General features: G+C 43.7%; 1 protein-coding gene across 6 annotated transcripts in view; it reads right to left on the reverse strand.

The window, feature by feature from the left end:
- The window catches only part of CHCHD3 (coiled-coil-helix-coiled-coil-helix domain containing 3), a 246,413-nt gene extending 232,572 nt beyond the window's left edge, over positions 1–13,841 (reverse strand). For 2 of the 6 annotated variants that reach the window (XM_037889372.2, XM_037889371.2), the window contains exons 1-2: positions 13,483–13,657; positions 9,221–9,332 (exon numbers count right to left, since the gene is read on the reverse strand). In XM_037889372.2, the coding sequence (XP_037745300.1) occupies positions 9,221–9,332; positions 13,483–13,566 (196 nt within the window). In that variant the 5' untranslated portion in view covers positions 13,567–13,657. Of the gene's footprint in view, positions 1–9,220; positions 9,333–13,482 lie in introns of all 6 variants that reach the window. The other 4 variants (XM_037889374.2, XM_037889373.2, XM_043520868.1 and 1 more) reach the window with 4 other exon arrangements.
- Positions 13,842–19,298: the final 5,457 nt, after the last annotated feature.

Below are 19,298 nucleotides of genomic sequence, written 5' to 3' on the forward strand. Positions count from 1 at the left end.
TGATGGGACTGAGTGAGAAGCAGCCCAAGGAACACAGCAGCAACTATTAAAGGGAAGCAGCACATGGCTGCTGTTTATAGGGTCCCTGGGGTGGGACCCAGAGCAGTGGGCAGTCTTGGGTTCCCCCGCTGGCTGCTGAGGAAATGGCCTAAGGCCCAAGAAGGTGATAAGACTCGGTACTAAAAGCCCAAGAAAGGGGCTAGAATTTAAACAGGCCCAGAGATGGGGCTGAAGACCCCAGAGAGGGCCAACCACTTTTTGGATTTTGTTACCCCAGAAGGGGTTTGTTCATGCATATTAACTGAGAGACTTAGCCAGAGGGCTTAGCCACTGAAGACCCACCTAACAAGGGCAAAAGCCGACAGGAGGCGCCAGGAAGAAGAAAAAGTGCAGGATTGCACCCAGCCAACAGGAAGCGTTCAAGAGAGACGAGTGCACCTCGTCACAACAGTACAATAAGCCATGCCCATAACACATACCATTCTGTTCTTAAACCCATCGCTACATACTACTATTTTGTCTGGCAGAATGTTCTATGATCTAAATCATGCATGACTGGAAATACCTCTTCTTCTCTAGCTTAAAAATATCATTCCACACTTTTAGTTGAGAACACCTAAAACACCACAGCTCTGAGAACCTAAACAGCCGAAACATAAGCCAGGTGCCAGCAGCTTTTTATTTTTGGTTTCCCATTAGTTAGTTATTGCCAGGGGGAGGATGTTTTTTGAGCACAAAATCCATATAGTTTATGAAGAGGATCACTAACTGCAGGTGCCACCCAATAGTCAGCAAGGCCATGGCAGGTTATCTTTTTCCTGGCACTTCCCTGTTGGCAGCAACTCTGGACCTGAAGTGGTCTGTCCTTTCTGTAACTCAGCACTCTGGCCAGATCACGTTTTCTGTATGCTGTTTTCAAGGTACATAGAGTCCAGCAATTGGGGAGTCCTCTGGGTTATGCAAGGGGGCTTTGGTTCTGCCCCTCTAGTTTGAGGTCTTGGGATCTTGACTCTTCTGTCCTTAGGGTTTTTCTCCCCGTATCAGGGGTCTGCTTCTGTTTTTGGCACTCCCTAGATGTTGGTAAGGGAATCCAAGCCCACCCTCTCCACTGGATTCTGATCCAGGGAGCACGGTAAGCAGCTAAGTCCTGTACCACCAAATGCTCTACTGCTGCCTCCACGGATCACTTCATACCAGATCTCTGTTTCCCAATGGGCAAGGCAGCTGGAATCAAAGATAAAGTCTCAGACCTTCTGATACTCACATCTCCCTTCCCTTGGAGTCCAGCACATCTCAAGAGCTCGTTCTCAGGAGTTCAGAGTGCAAGTCAGTTCACCTCCACTGTATTCTGCCCTCCTAAGCTGGGCTGGTCCCCCTTTGAGATCCTCCTCCAAGCCATGCTTGCTTTGCAGGTGTGGCAGAGTGGGGCTGCCTGGGCCCAAAGCAGCTGCTTAACCCCTTCTTTACCAGTGCTGTGTTTGTATAGCCCATCATACTGTGTAACAAAAAACAGATCTGCTCTTCCTAACCTGTACAGTTTCTAAGCAACCAGATAACGTGTTGCATATAGTTTCTTCATAATTGCTGTAAAAACATTTTTGCTATATCTGCATTGCTAAATTACTGGGGAAAAAAAGACTTACAGCAAATATCTGCATTCAGTAAAACCTAATAGAGCGCTTAGAGCTTGGGGTAGGTTAGCATGAAATTTAATTTTGGCAAATCCACCTGAGACCAGGGAAGCACATAATATGCTGTACATTTGGAATGGCCTGTTTTACAGTACATATAGAAACAAAAATGGTACTTCTAAATGAATGCCTATTAAAGGAGAAAACACTGCCTGTGCACAAAAAGTTACCAGAGAGACAGACAGAACTGACCACTAAAAGCAGAACTACTAGACCTACTTTAATCAAATAAATGTTAAACACACTGCTGTGGTAAACAGGAACAAACCAAGTTTCTCCTATCTATTTTTTCCTCCTTTTAGTTTTGTCTTGAGTCTCAAAAATATCCATTGGTTTTCCAAGATGTGAGCCATAAAACCGGTAAAATGATAATTAGACACAAACTTTCCAACTCACTGCTTGAGAATGTTCACGTTGCACTCTTCCACTATGCCTACCTGCTCTGATCTTGATAATTTCAAGACTATGCCAGTTAACAAGAAACCCAGCTCTCCGAACAGCAGAATCGCTGTGAATTTCAAAACAGTTTTTTCTACCCTGGGTGGGGAAGAGATCCAGCTATGCTGCGAGCCAGGACCAGCTTGAAACTCTGCCAAACTCTTGCCAGTCCCACCAGCCAAGCACAGACGAGCCTCATGAAGGGAAAGGAACCTCGGTAAGTGTGTGCATGTATTTTCCCTTACAAAGTTTAACTGTAAAGATAACACCCAGCCCATCCCTAAGTTAAGACACAGGTATCAACTTTTCACTGTTTTACTCATAAAAGAAGATATAGCAGTACAACAAGCATTCTCCTGTAAGGTAGGGAAGGAACGCATGTGGAGCAGTTTGTTTATGTACACAGTAATGTCCCTTGTATTATAGTAAGGGCCCTGGAATCCTGAGAGATCTCAATAAAATTTTTATGTAGATACTTTGCAATACTCTTCCAAAGGATGTATGCCTTATTTTTCCTCCGTGGTAGGACACCTTCCCATGCCACTCTGCACTGAGTTTGGCTGGAACCATTACAGTTAACAGGCTAGCGGCACATGGGTCCAGGCAGTTTTGGGACGCCTGTGGCAGCTGTGCCTTTGTTACCCTCAGTGAGATATCAGCTAAAATCACCACCACCTGTGGAAAACAGTACCAGTATTCAGTGCCATTGCCCTGTACTTGAACCCATGGAAATAGGGCCCGAAGTGTTATTATTTCATGCAATCTAAAATCTTAATGACCTCCTCCTTCCCTCCCCCATGCCCTTCTGGCCCATATCCATCATGGCCGGGACTTAAGAGAAGTGCTGTGCAGAGGTACTCCAAAGCTGAAGTGTCAATAAACATATCTTTAAAAAAATTGGAATAAGGGAAGGGAGTTTTTAAATTCATCTTTCACTGCCCATTACAGCTGTAAATCCAACAATACATCTGTCTGTTTTATCTGTAGCTACTGCCATTGCAGCCTTGAGGAGGGCCCTTTCCATACCAGCAGAATGCCTGACCTTGAGGAGGAGGACAAAGGAGATGGCTAAGAAGGATATGTTTAGCGAGATCCTGCAAGCAGTGTTGCATCAGATCAGAAACTCAGGGCTTAGTGGGCCAACACGGCAGATGGCACGCAGAGGAACAGAGAAGACAGGAAAAAAATAAGAGACACCAGGCATCCCAACAGGAAAAGGAAAGGAAGGTGCATGACAACAGCTCCCACTATAGATTTTCCAACCCCAAAATTATTTCCCACTGACCAGTAGCAATCCCATGCTGCAAGCTACCAGAGTGCATTTGCCACTTGCTTCTTAACTGTCAATGTAGTTCTCATTCTAGTGTCCTTGAGCTGGAAAGGCTGGAGTGAGCTTGGCACACAGATCCAGATATAGAATTTTCAGATGCAAAAAGACAACATTCATCATCCCAACCCAACATTACAATGCTATCTCACCAATCAGTGCTTGTTTCTTAGGCTCAAAAGCAGTGCTCCACCGTCTGCAGCTACTCTGTGAATGCCGCCATGAATTGTTTTTCGCTATGTCCCTTAGCAATCTGTCCTCCCAGCTACAGAACTTTGGATTTAACTGTAAATCCACTAACGGTTCCATAGCTGAGAACGTGTCAAAGCACACAACTGAACTTTTGGTGTACAGTAGGAGTGTCCACACAACGAGTTATTGTGTGGCGAGCTAGTGCGCTGTAGATTCACATCCTGCCCTGCTGTTCACTAACTGTGTAGGCAACCCAATAGTTCACCTACTAATAGCCAAACTAAACAGTGCATTTCCATCTGCCCCAAAGAATGCATCAACAAGATGGCAGAAAGTTTAAGAACAGCCAATAATTATTTACTGATCTGCAAGTAGATTTATCAGGTTATACTAAAATACACACTAAAACAGTTTTAATAACACAAATTAATAGGTCTATATCCTCTATTGTGGAGAATAGGGCATTATATTACACTTTCAGGGGATTGGGTGAAAAAACCTAATAAATTCAATCTCTGATTACCATAAACAAAACAAAAACAAAAAACAATTTGACTTTTTGCTTCTAATTTTTATTCTGTTTTGCACTGAAATATACACCCCACCAAGGTGGTTTGTGACAGTCCACTCAATTAAGATATGCAGCACATAAATTAAGAGGTCTCTCTCATTTCCTATGCATACCACTGTCCTCCATATACTTTTGGCACCTAGGGACATGAGTGCCAGATTAAAAATTATAGTGACAAAATGAAGAATTTGACAACTTTAGCAGGCTATTGGGTTAGAAGACATTTCACCATCTAATTATAAAATTTTACGCTGATACTGAAATGCTTTGGGTGAAAGGTTCAAACTACACACCACTGAAAACAGAGCCAAATCTGAGAAAGAACGTGGCACCAACTGCCATAAACATGCTGCAAGACAGCAGGGGTGTGACTATTTTAGTCAAGGATGCTAGGACAAATCCCTACTCAACTAAACTGCCTTGTGATCTTTAGCATGTGATGACTGTAATGACTTCTAATCCCTATCTGATCAGCCAGCCATTCAATGCACTTTAGCAAATCTTTTCAAGAGAGTGTAAATTAAGTTTGCTGTCACCAAACCACCAAAAACTTTTATTAAAAGTGTACCTTTTCCAAGATTAAGAGTGGCCTTGCCTGGATCCTTTTTATAAAAAGTGACACCGTCCAAGCGTGGCCATGTTAGACTCTATTTTCATGTACAGACCAAACTTTTCTGTTACTTTAAAATGGTCATCACATGGTAAATGAAAAGGAACAATTATTTTCAGAGTGCAAGACTAGCAAAGGGTGAGAGACTTTACTTGCAGAGGAGCTCTTGATTAACCCAAATGGGCACTAACTTGGCAAATTCTAGTTGCATTCTTCCATGCTGTTTTACAAATCGTAAACTCAAAACTAAACAAAGTACAAGCCACACAGAATAGCTCCTATATTTTCCCTGAAGCTCCCCGATCCAATTGCTGACGAGCACCACCCAGTAGTCTTTCTATCCTCAGTAACAGGACGCTTCCTTTGAAGGTGCTGAAGTGTTTAAATGAAGACTAGATGTCTTCCTAAAGACATGCTGTAGTTTAAACAGAAGTTATAGGTTTGATGCACAAATTCCAGAGTAAGATTCTTTGGCTAGCATTATGCAGAATATCAGACTAGATGATTATGATGGTCACTTCTGTACTCAAAAACTATTCCACAGTTTGGGAGCTAACTAGATGCAACTGAATGAGGAGTGTCTCCATGAGTTGCCTCCAAATTCTGAATGTAAGTTAACCCTTGAAACCCTAGACCATTGTCTATCTTGACAGGGCTTATTTATAGAGACACCTCTGGGGTGGGGTGTTTCAGGTGTTTGAGGGCTCCTACAGGGACAACAAAAGAGCTGTACACCTGCTCACACAGCAAAACACATAATTTAGGGTACCATTTCCAAATGAAAGGACCTGGTCATGTTTTTCTCCTTTTGCTGAACATTCTAAGTCTGACTTACCGTATATACTCGGTCATAAGCCGAATATTTTTGGTAAAAAAATGACGCATCAAAGAGCGAGGGTCGGCTTATAAATGGGTCTACACCAAAATTTGATTATTTTAAACTCTACGAAATCATTGAATTGAATATCTAATATATTGTCATTTTGTTTACCTGGAGCATCTGCAGGCATGGAGCCCCTCAGTTCCCTGTGGCCGCAGTTTGCCGTTCCCAGCCAATGGGAGCTGCGAGAAGTGGCACCAGTTCCCCACAGCTCCCATTGGCTAGGAATGACAAACCGCGGCCACGGGAAGCTGAGGGGCTCCGTGCCTGCGAATGCTCCAGGTAAGCAAAATGCCCCGACCCGCTAGCGGCTTACCCTGACGGGCCAGGAGTCAACATTTGCCAACCCCTGAAATACAGGGTCAGCTTACGGAAGGGTCATACAGTTTTTACTATTTTTACTTATCCATCTTGGAGGGGCGGGGGTCGAATTATAAATGAACCGGCTTATGATCGAGAATATACGGTAGTTTGTTAGCTGGGGGGATAGAGGCTGTTTTATTACTCGTTTGTACAGAGGGGCCTTGATGCTTAACTGATTCTTCTAGGTGCTACTTTAATACGAATAATGAATAACCAGTATTATTAGGAACAAAAACAGAAGAGAAAAAAAAGCCTTCAAAACTCAGGAAGAATCTGTTCCCACAAGGGAAGGAACGTTGGTCAGGCATGAGAGCTTTTCTTCCCCCCCTTGTAATCTGGATTGTTGCTTTGGGGTTGTTTTTTCAAAATAGAGTATTAACTTTAGAGTAATCCAGTAAAGCTAAAATGAATTAAATCATTCTCTTTGTCTATTATGACTGAGTTTCAGATATAATACACACACAGAAAAAGCACTTAAATAGGGATATCAAATTACTTTTCATCAATATTGCCCTAGGAATTATAAATATACTGTAAAAAGATTTCACACTTGTTAAATATTTTCAATACATTTAATGTTGCTCAGAAGACTGAAAATGACTCAAGCAACCTATTATGGTTTAAGATATAGTATTCGAACTTCAGATTTCATTATAGTTGTACGGAAAAAAAAAATTCCCAATTGAGGTCAACAATCATTGGCAAGCAAGACATATTCTTGCAAGTGATGTAACCTGTTACTCCTCAGCCTGCAGCTTCAGAAAACTCTACTCAATTTTTCCTACTTAAAGTTTTTGACCACTGTGAAAAGAATTAAAACAAGATATCCCAAGATAAAGGGTGCAGTCCATATGATGTGAAGTTCTTAAATCAACACAGAGATTGACTTTCAAACAAGGGATGTAAGAAAAATCTTGCAAGTCACTGCTTTATCTTATCATCTTATCAGACAAACACGGATGAGGACAAATTAGGTCTGGCTATAGTATAAACAGGTCCACCAGCATTAATGCATCAAAAGAACTCAAGTCTGTAGTTCTTTCCTGAAAACACTCAAGGAAAAGTATACATTACCACATCTCTCATACCTCTCTAGCATTATTTAATCCTCTTAAATACAAGTCATTTTTTAACAACAAAAGTAAGCTATAACCCCTGCTGTACATTCTAGCAGAAATAGTCACTTCATCTAAATGTATGGTGGCTGTTTTTAAAGTTGAAAGTATATATAAGAAAGATAGTATGAGTTTCCCTAAGCTTGCAAAGGGTCAAACTGAATTTGAAGCCTTTGGAGTTCAATAAAAAGAACTGTATTGATTCCCCCAGCCTACCATACAGAGAGGAGACAAATAAAGCGTACAGTTTATGCACACTAAGATTAGACCTCCGGAATCCCTGGCTGCCAGTCCTGTGCAGATTACCCATTCCAAATTTCCCTTTTTTCACAGTTGCCTAAACATGAAACTCCCATTCTCAACACTTTTTTCATTTTATTTTCTAAAACTGCCCACAGTGATAATAGTGAGCAACAGCAATGAACATTATTACTGTTTTACAGGGCATTTTAGCACTGTGGTGGGATATATCACAATGAGATTATCTCAAAGGTAAGGGTATGATTTCAGTCAAAAGATACAAAGTGCAGCCTCTGGAGTGGCCCTTTTTATAACAGTAACATAGCACACAACGTCACAAGAACTACATTCGTTTAACTAAACTGGACAGTAGTGGGGCTGAGGCACAGCACCAGAGCCCTACTCCAAATCCCACTGAAGTCCACGGAAAAGTCAACTGGACTACACCCTGGAGTGAGGAGATTTGGTTTCCACTCCTTTCTCTACTGCTGATTGGTGTGCGATACGAGGCATGTCACCTTGCCTCTCCATGTCAAAGTTTCCCATTCTGTAAACTGGGGATAGCTCCTTACCAGGTGTGTTGTGATGCTTAATATTTGTAACACACTCAAATACAGTAGATGAAAGATGATACATTCACCTCATTGAAAGTTTGCCTCAAGACCCATTTCTACCACAATGTCTGTGATAAACTGGTAACTGATAGCAACTAAGCAAATGGCTATTAGGGAATACTGATATTAATATTTCTGGTATATTTTTAAAAAATAGTTTTACTTGAAACGGGCTCATTGTCACATAATCGTATGCTCCTATCACTGTTATTCTTGTCCTCTCCCCTCCACATATTTGTTGCATCTTGTCTTAATTCAGATTGCAAGGTCTTTGGCACAGAGGCCATTTTCAGTATGTATTTGTATGGGGTTTGGCACAACGGTGCCTTGATCCTAACTGGGGCTTCTGGGCACTAGCAAAATACAAATAAATAACAATCCAGGTAATCTTTAGTACGAGCTACAATTATCCTTATTTTCATCAAGACAAAGACAACAGATAAAGTATCCATCTTAAGGCATATTCTGTATATCTCTAATAAAACAATGCTAATACTTGATTTTGATAACAAAAAAACCCAAAACAAGTAGGAAAAAAAATCATCATCAGAACCTGAGAGCTACTTCCTAAACTAACATTTTATTTTCTTCCCCTGAACAGATATTCAATATAATTTAGAAAAAAATTAACCAGGGATGTTTTTCCTTTTAGGAAATTCCATACAATTAGATACCTGGCTTCCTTTTAATGAATTTTTAGAGAAGACACATTCATCAATAGCAAGAACATACATAACACTCCAATCACAGAAAAGAAAAAATAAGACAAATTTGAGACAAATTAAAGTGTTATTTATTTATTTATTTATTTATATATTTAAGTCTTATTTAAAAAATAAGACAAATTTAAGTGTTCTGACTAGATTGTTTTCCTTATCTGTTTTGTGAGTGTTTAATAAAGCATTTTAAAACATTTAGTGAACAATAAGCAAAACTAAGTCCATCATTATCACTTAGCTTGGAGAGAGGGGGTTATTGTCAATGTCAGGCAAAGAAAGAGTATCAAATAGGATAACTTAAAAATTACAATATTCTAAAAACTCTCATTTTTACAAAGTGATCAGCAGGCACATTAACCTACAGAGTCATCTCTACAAAATGGTAACAAGTTTATCACAGTAATCTGAAAACTTCATCATACTCTACTTCTCCCCAAATTCTCAGAAAGCATGGCCATACCTGCAGTACTTCCAAGCAAGCCATGATCACCAGATGCTGATCGTCGCTGAAACTGCGGCCTTGCAGTGGACGAAGAAGGCTCCTTCATACGATCAATGACACTCTCAGACAGCTGGAAAAAACATAAAACCCAGCAAGATAAAACAGGTCGCCAAAAAAAAAACCCAAACAAAACAACAGAATAAAAACCAAACATCTAAAATTTTATCAAAGATTTTGAATTAGCTTTGCAAAGCAATAGGTCTTCCACCCCTACTCCTTTCTTTCTTCCTCTCCAGACAAAGCCTGGAGGTACTTTTCAAAATGGGCAGGGGGAATGAGGGCATTTTGGGCTTGCTATAGAATATGAACAGAAAGCAGCAGGGTGGGGAGTAAATTGGTCTGGGGAAATAAAATAAAAAATGGAAGCAGCATACGAAATGTAACAAGTTCTGTACTGTTGACATATTGTTTAAATTTTGTCCATCAGTTTCTCTTTTCTTAATTATTTGGATCCTAATCAAGGATCATATTTTGTGTATACATAAGACATGGCCAAAAGGAGCCTTGACCTGACTGGGGTCTCTAGACACTACCACAATACCAATATTAACAACAGCAAGTGTAATCTTCAGCTAAATCCACTCTAACATCAGCATAAGCACAGAATTCCCACATTTGTTAATAGTTCCAATTAATATGAATTGACGTGAGAACAAGAAATGAATGCACAGATTCAAGCATAGTCTGTAATAAGCCTGTAATGAGTTGAGCCCAGGGAAATACTTGACAGTAATATTAGTAAAATGGGTGGTAATATGAAATATTTATAATGTTCCAATTTACAGCTGTATCTTGTTCCCCCAATGCACCTTTTTAGGAAAAAGTAGTAAAACTTTATTATTTACTTCTTGGTCAGATTCTCCTGTGAAAAACAGGTTCCGGCTAATTAAAATCTAGTTTTAACTTTATCAAAATACAAAACCAATTACATAACTAATAAAACCTTGTCTAAAAATATTTTATTGGTATAAATTCTTAATTGAATCTCCCTGCTAAGTCTTTGATCAAATATACACTTGAAGGTTTAAAATTATTCCATCCTCCTTATTTGCAAGGCTTAGTCAACCTCAACCCAGGTATGGTTCTGACCTTCTATCATATGCTTAAATTTTATTCATGTGAGTATTACCACTGAAGCTGGGGATATTTGTAGGAGCAGGATTTTATATTTGTACTATAAGAATTAATGTATGATTTGATCATCCTGCCAGCTACCCTTTTTGAATACCAGAAAGGAATGACCCTCTGGGGCACTGTTAAAAATGCGTCTGACAGACTGCCACTGTCTGTACCAATGTTAAGGCAGGGACAGACCATAACAATCCTTATGACTGATTATGGTCACCCTTTTGTTTTAGGATAAGTTATAATGTCTTATAATACATATAGGAAACCATAGTAATTAGGCACTCTAGTTAAATATACATTTATTTGTTTTAAGGTTTAGTAAGTAAGAAACAGGACCTTGTATTGCGTCTATTTCAAGGAGATTAGAGGAATGCTGAAGGTCGGGGCCAAAATGTGAACTGTTTTGATTACAAGATTTAGTAAGGTTTAATTTACAATGCCTTTCTTGCTCAACATAAAAACCGCTGTATACCTTTGAAGGTCTCTGTAAAAGACTGTTTCTGTGAATGAGGAGTACATGCATCAGGAAAAGATAAGGTATGAAGGCCATTGTTAAAGTCAGATGGTCAAGAGAGGAGGAGTGAAGAAACTTAACTATACCAGAGAACCATCAACGTGCATCCATAATGAAGGAAGGGCAAATTGAGGACCCTGAGGTGGAGGCTGGCCCCTCTAGAGACAAGACAATTGATTAAATCGAAACCAGGACAGGATGACCCTCTCAGAGGTGTTCTGGAATGTTAACATCAAAAGATAACACCAATTAAGGAGTAACCAGTCACAAACTGAAGGAAAGGAGTACTTGTGGCACCTTAGAGACTAACCAATTTATTTGAGCATGAGCTTTCGTGAGCTCATGCTCAAATAAATTGGTTAGTCTCTAAGGTGCCACAAGTCCTCCTTTTCTTTTTGCGAATACAGACTAACACGGCTGTTACTCTGAAACCAGTCACAAACTGACACAGCAAGATCCATAGACTTCAACAGAGAAAAAAAAACTATAAGAACAGGGTAGCTGGCCATGGCACTTTGGGTTCATCTTGCCACAACTCCAGGAACATCGGATCGCGACCGACAGAGCCCAGCTCCCCTGTGCGACCGATCTGGCTGGCAACTAGACTGGTCCAGACTCTGGACTGGTAACTATAAACATCAACTGGCTAACTCAGAGGTGGGCAAACTACGGATCGCGGGACCCTCCTTCCCTGGGAGGCTCGCCCCTAGACCCTCCCCCGACAGCCTCAGCACGCCATACTGCCGGTGTAGTGTATTAAACTGCTCCGCGTAGGAATGTGCTACTGGTAGCCGTTATGGAGAACAATTTACTTTACTACACTGGCGCGACGCTCTGGGCGGTGCAGCTGTAGCGCTGCCAGCCACCGGTGCTCTGTGCTGTGCGGTAAAGGGTCAGGGAGTAGGGCGGGTTAGATAGAGGGCAGGGGAGTTCTGGTGGTGGTTAGGAGTGTGGAGGGGGATGGGGCAGCCAGAGGGCGGTGAAGGGGGGCGGGGGGGCTTGAATAAGGGCAGAAGTCCCAGGGGGCTAGTCAGGAAGGAGGAGGAGTTGGATGGGGCGGTAGAGGGAAGTCAGGGGCAGGGGTTCCGGGGGCAGTCAGGGGACAGGGAGCAGGGGTGGATGGGGCAGGGGTCTGGCGGGTGGGGGGGGAGGGCCATCAGGGGACGAGAAGCAACCGGGGAGGCAAATAGGGGGCAGGGGCACAGCCTGGCACAGCCTCCCCTAACCAGCCCTCCACACAATTTCCAAAACCCGATGTGGCCCTCGGGCCAAAAATTTTCCCACCCCTGTGCTAACTGCTGTATTCTCAATAAATGCAGCATATTGCATTTTTCCCTGAAAAAGATCCCGTGTGATTCTTATACGCATAACATATTCATTAGAGTAATGCTAAGCATTTGCAATATTGGGGCATAACAGACATAGCAAGTAACAAGAAGATTCTAAAACTGCTTGATTGATAGATAAATACAATATGAACTGCATTTGTCCATGTCCTCCCTATTACCACATCTGAACCCACACTGGTTAATTCCTAATACTTTAAAACCAAGTTTACTCTGCCAAATGTTCTATCCATTCCCCTACATCAGTGCAGTCACACTGACAGTAACAACTTTAAACCACACTGAGGTATTTAAAATACCATGAGTTTTGGGTGAAGAAGAAATACAAGGCTTTTCTGTACATTGAACTGCAGCGTCTGAGACTACCAGATAACCAGGGGAGGGGCAATGCCCATGTACACCACCAGGTATCCCTGTCTGTTCTGGAGCATTCTCCCAAGTGAATGTCAGAAAAGGGCAACCACACAACAAGAACCCTACAGTGCCTTGTCTGGTAAAACTTTAATCGTCTCATGCAGGGAACAAGGCATTTCAAACCATAACAGTGTCACAGAAAAACCTGTGCGTGTGTGTTGACTAGTGACAGAATGAAAAGAGAGCGAGAGAAATAGATAGGACATGGGGAAAGGGTGAGAGGAAAACAAGAGGAAGTCAAGGAGTGGGCGCAGGCTCTTCCAGCTCAGCCTCCCTCCTCTTCGCGTCCTCCTGTGAGTTTTCCTAATGAATCCTGACGACGACGAGATCACAGCGGCCTATTCACGGGAACGCTTCACTGCCGCGCTCTTCCTAAGCCTCCGACAACGCACCCGGCCTCCACGATGAGGGGCCCCCCGCAAATTCCGAGGTGGAGGGTCGGGAGGACAGGAGGGGTCTCGGTGGCTGGGCCAGGGGCTCAGAAACGGGGGGGGGGGCGGCAGGAGTGCGACAGGGCCAGGCGAGAAGCGGCTGCAGGAGGGGAGGAGAAGACGGGGAGTGGGGCCGCAGAGAGGACAGGGGTCCTGGGGAGATGGGCGGGGGGGGGGCAGAGAGACAGGCGCAGGAAGAGCGGGACAGGAGGCGGCAAAGGGAGGGTCTCAGGGGCCGTGGGGGTGGGAGGAAGCTGAGCGGGTCCCCGGCCTGACGCCGAAGGGGAACGGTGGAGGGAGGAGACAGCTGCCGGGGGTGGGGGCCGATGGTCGGGGCCCCTGCAGTGGCTGGGGGAGCGTCCCCCGGGTCCCCGGCCCCGCTCTCACCCGCACGCCCTTCACCACCGTGATATTCTCGTTCTCATCCGCCTCGAAGGTGACGCGCCGGGCGCTGCTCCCGCCGCCGCCCATCGCGGCTCCAGGCTGCTAGGCCACAGCCGGGGACAGCACCAAGGAGACTCGCGCTCCCCTCCGCCAGCTCACCCCGCCACAACACCACCCACCATTGGCCGGCCGCCGGACAAGCCCCGCCTCTCACCGATAGAAGCCCCCTTCCCATTGGCTACTACGCGGTAACCATGGAAATCGCCCGGGAAAGGCAAAGGGTCCGGAAACTTTTTTTACGGAAAACTTCCAGCGGGCGGACCCTACAAGTCCCGGAATGCACAGCGCCACGAGTGCCCGGCGAAAAGGCCGAGAGGGACGCAGTGCAGGCTGGGTAGAGTAGTCCGCCAGCGTCTCCATTGAGCGAGCCAGTCTCCCGTTGCATGCTGGGAGCTATCCCTTTCTTGGCGTCTGGGAAATGTAGTTCTCCTGAGTCGATGGAGGGGCACAGAGGTCAGGTTGCCAGGTGCCTGGTTTTCGATGGGAACACTCGGTCGAAATGGGCCCGGTGGCTGGGCTCTTAAAAGTCCGGTTGGCAGCACGGACGCAGCGGGGCTAGCATGTCCCTCCGGCTCAGAGGCGGCCACGGGGGCTCCGTGCGCTGCCCCCCGGCCCGAGCGCCGGCTCCGCAGCTCCCATTGGCCGGGAACTGCAGCCAATGGGAGTTGCGGAGGCGGTGCCCGCAGGCAGAGGCAGTGCACAGAACCGGAGGGGCATGCCGGCTGCTTCCCGGCAGCCATCTGAGGGAAACGCTGCCCAGAGCCTGCACCCCTCATCCCTTCCTGCACCCCAACCCCCTGTCCCAGCTCGCAACCCCCTCCTGCACCCAAACTCCTTCCCAAAGTCTGCAGCCCAAGCCCCCTCCTGTGCCCTGAGCCCCTCATTTCTGGCCCCACCCTGGAGCCCACACCCCCAGCCTGAGCCCTCACCCCCCTCCCGCACCCCAACCCCCTGCCCCAGCCCGGTGAAAATGAGCGAGGGTGGGGGAGGGCAAGCGACGGAGGGAGGGGGGATGGAGTGAGCAGAGGCGGGGTCTCAGAGAAAGGGGGTGCAGGGGCAGGGCAAGGATGTTTGGGTTTCTGCGATTAGAAAGTTGGCAACCCTAGCACAGGGTGTCCTGAAACTGTCCTCTCCTCCTAACTCTATTTCCCTGTGTGCATCCACTTTGATACCATGTTTAATTACATCACCCCACACTATTTCTCAAATAGTCTATATATAAGGCCCTTCGTTTTTGTTTTTTACTGAAAATTTCCCAGGTTTTACAAAAGCTATTACTCAGTTTTTACCAATTTTAACCTGAATTTTGGACACAGCTTGGTAACCTGGCCAGACCTCAGGGGGATCGCACAGACCCAGCTCCCTGCTGCTGAAGGAGAGATGGGAGCTTGGTAACCAAGCCGCCATCTCTCCTAGAGTGGGCCCAGAAATAGAAGAAGGGAGGAGATGGTGCTCTCACCTCTTTACTTTTTTCTATTTGTTGCTTTTTTCCTGTCCTCCCGTTCCCCAATATTAACCCCAATGTTTATCCAGTAAACTATACGTTTTTGTAATATACACAGATAAATTCCTGAGAAATTTTAAACAAAATAAAAACCAAAATCAAAGGGCCTTGTCTATACAGTAAGATTCCAGGATTGTCACTGTCTGTGTGTCGCTCTGTGCATCAATGAAAACAGCTACAAACATGGCTGAGAGCTCTTTTTGTTCAGAATATCACCAGGTTCAATCACCACTGGGATTTGTGGTTTGTTACAGTCCAGTTTTTTAAGTTTCCAGTCATTTTCGGCTTTTTTACATTTTACAGATTACAGCCATACAGGTGCACGGGTTCTCGCATAGTACAACATAAGATTCTGCCATTCTTATGACAGCCCTAGATGCACATTATATTATTTATTATTTGTATTACCACAGCACCTAGGAGCTCTAATCATGGGCTAGGCACTGCCCAAATGCAGAACAAAAAGACCATCCCAGCACTAAAGAGCTTAAGTCTATAAAAGACAAGAAATAGGTGGATACAAACAGATGGGGGTGTACAAGGAAACAATGTGGCACTGTTCCCTCTAAGCTGTGCACGTGTGAGCACGCACACAGATCCTAAACCCTGCGCACACGGCGAAACACCGCGCGCACAAAAATTTGAACAGAAGGACAACAATTTGAACAGACATTTTTTGCACACATGGCCTGTCAAAAATTTGCACAGAAGACATTTTTTGCGCACACAGCCTGTCAAAAATTAGAGGGAACATTGGTGGCAATGTTGGTTAACTTGCTAGACAGTGGTATCATCTACACATGGTGTGTTGTCTTGTAATATTGTTTACCTTAATTTAGTTCAGTGGTTCTCTACCTTTCCCATACAGCACCCCCCCCTTAAAACATTTCAGGATCATGCCTCTTATAGCTTCAGGATCACTCCTGCCATCTAGCCATAAAGAAAGAGGGTGATCATTACTCCCTGGACTTCTTTTGGACATTACTCTTCTGGATTTGCTGGAGTTCACAACCTCCAGGTGGAGAACCCATGTTCTATTTTCACTGTCCTGATGGTCCAGTACCTTTATTGACATACACTTTAGGTATGTGATCTTCTTTGTAAGAGACTCATTTCAAGAATAGAATCAGTAGCCAATAGTGTACAATAACTTTCCTTTCCAGTCTGCAGCATAACCTTCCTTTGGCCCAGCGATATTAGGCATATTCATACTGGTGTAATTTGCTATACCAGTGTAAAACGGGTGGCTTTCCTTGATTTTAAACAGGAGAGAAGTGTATTTTGAAGAGGGAGTTGAAAGAAAAGATGGAGATTACATAGTATGTGGTATTGAGAATGACCTCAGGTTCCACTGTATTGTATTATAGATGCCAGGGATATAAGGACAGTCATGAGGCAGGAGGCAAGCTATATTGTACACACAGCTTGTCTCCAGGAAAATATGCTCATTTTACCTCATTCTCCCACTATCCCTATTTGTTTGTTTCATCCACCCAGAGGCAAGATTTGGAGCAGAGACTGTCTTTTTACTGGATGTTTGTACACCATCCAGAACAATGAGACCCCAATCTTTTTACTGGCTCCTCTTGACACTACTGTAATACATATAATAATAATAACAACAACAGTGATTTGGGGGTATCTTACATATTTTTTGACCCTTTGGACATCTTCTTAAGTCAAATTCTGCCCTTCACAGCCAGGTTCATGAAAGGACCTCATATTTATACTGAAGCAGCACTGAACCCCACCCCCCCCCTGCAGGAAATCTGCCCCAAAGTGTTTTCTTTTTATCAAAATGGATTATTTAAACTTATGTCAACTGGGTCATTTCATTTCTTTGAAGAGATGTAAACATCATGTTGCTTGCCTCAACAGAACTGCTCATGTGTCCTTGATATATTTTCAAGCAATTTTGATTTGGATGTAAAGTGTCTGTCAGCCAACATTTCAGCAATATCCGCCTTCCTTGGGGTTTAAGATATTGCTGAAGCATTGGCTGATAGCCACTTTACTATCAAATAAATATTGCTTGAAAATATATCAAGGACATATGAGCAGTTTTCTTGAGGTATGCAACATGATGTTTATGCCTGCTTTTATGGATGTTAAACCAGTTTCTCTGAAGGGGCATTTAGCATATTATACATTCAGCACCCTGGGTAATTGTATACATTTTGGAAGGAGTGGATGGACTATATCATCTATGTGTCTATATGGTATTTGAGCACCTGCTAACCAGACGTTTGTTTGACAATTTCTTTACCTCACCAGAAATGTCTTTTCAGAGTCAAATTGTATTTATTCAGTCACCTGTGTAACAATGACGGCAATTTCCTCTTCCAAACCAGGATAATCTCCTGAAATATGTTTTGTCCTCTGTTTGAAGAGTTCTTTATGTGACATATCTTAGAAAACATTCATGATTTGGTGTATTGAAGGTTCTAGGTTGAAAAGTTCATTGTGTTTCAACAAGAGCTATTCCTTACCAAGAATTTGTATGCCCTCAATCTTTTTCTTTACTATTTGGGACCACTGAATGCAGTGGTACATAGTCACAGATTTCAGAAAAGCAAATTTTGAGTAATTAAGGTCCAGAATTTTTCTATGGAAAAATCCAGGGAGACAGGGAAGATGGAGGAAACTTACCTCTCAGAATTTCTTCCGATCATTCTGATGAGAGGACAAGGTTCACCACTTGTGGAATGGGCAGGAGTATGGTCCCCCAGAATCCAGGGATCCCCCAAGATAGGTGCAAGACAGAGCTATCTGCATGGAGGAAGGATTCCCCTCTGGGCTATACAACACATTTTGTGGGGCTTCCAGGGCCAATGATGGGTGAAGGAAGCTCTGTGAAAAAGGCTGCAGCATTTACAGACCATGAATTATCCATAAAAAATGTGAGGCAAATGAACTCAGAAACTGTACCATGTCCACAGACAATCTGCAAACACATAAAAGGCTAGAGTTATTGAATAAATTATCTACTAGAATGATTTCCTTAGTCCTAATATGTAGTATACCCCTTTTAAAGATGGGGAATTGATGCACAATAAGTTGAAGTCACTTGCTGGCTCAGGAACTGAGTAACTCCCCACCAGTTTATATTAACTGCGCTCTGATTGAAAGAGAGTTGGCAGAGGCCAATTAACTGAGTGGAGAATACAACTGAGGTGCTCATTGGATGAAAGTATCCCCAGTATAGGACTATATAGGCAAACAGGAAGGTAGAGGTATGCAGAACTGGCATTTGCTGCACCCTTCCCCAGAAGTAAGTAGGGAAGTCGGCTATTGATTATAAATATAATATCTAATAAGGCATTGTGGTGGCTGTGGTCAGTTACTGAGTCTGGAAAGTATTTTCAGGGGACCACCCTGCGATACTTGTCCAAGGTCACTCATCAAGTCAGTGGTAGATCCAGGAATAGACCCCAAGTCTCCTGACTCCCAGGTCTCTTCTCCAGCTATTAGATAGTACCTTCCCCCAGTCCCAAAAAAGACGACTAACACAGAGCATTGTAACAAATACAGTCTTAACAATGAGCAGAAACCCATAGGCTCCTACCAATTTCTGGTTGAACTGTACCCATTTTTGAGGTGCATTAGCAGAAAGTCAGTCTCAAACTTATAAACTTCCAATATATCAAGTGTATCTTAAATAGCTGTGTGGTAGTTTTATTAGCTTAATTATCGCATTCCCTTTTTGTGATGCTGTATGTTAAGTTCCCATGCAGCATGCTTTTATAGCCAGATTAAGAAATGCTGCCACTCTTCTGCCTTAGTTTGGGAATCATTCTTCACTGGATGTATTCCTTTGAGTTAGGATTAGTTCTCAAACCACATAATATACAAATGATATATTTGTATATATATTTTCCTTCCCCATGGAAGGAAAAGGCCTGGGTAGAGACCGTCGAATCGTGGAAGTCAACGAATGGCTACGCAGGTGGTGTCGGAGAGAAGGCTTTGGATTCTTTGACCACGGGATGGTGTTCCAAGAAGGAGTGCTAGGCAGAGACGGGCTCCACCTAACGAAGAGAGGGAAGAGCATCTTCACAAGCAGGCTGGCTAACCTAGTGAGGAGGGCTTTAAACTAGGTTCACCGGGGGATGGAGACCAAAGCCCTGAGGTAAGTGGGGAAGTGGGATACCGGGAGGAAGCAGGAGCGCACAAGAAGGCAGGGCTCCTGCCTCATACTGAGAAAGAGGAACGATCAGCGAGTTATCTCAAGTGCCTATACACAAATGCAAGAAGC

This window comes from Chelonia mydas, chromosome 1 (genome assembly GCF_015237465.2).
Source record: "Chelonia mydas isolate rCheMyd1 chromosome 1, rCheMyd1.pri.v2, whole genome shotgun sequence".
Lineage (NCBI taxonomy): Eukaryota > Metazoa > Chordata > Testudines > Cheloniidae > Chelonia > Chelonia mydas.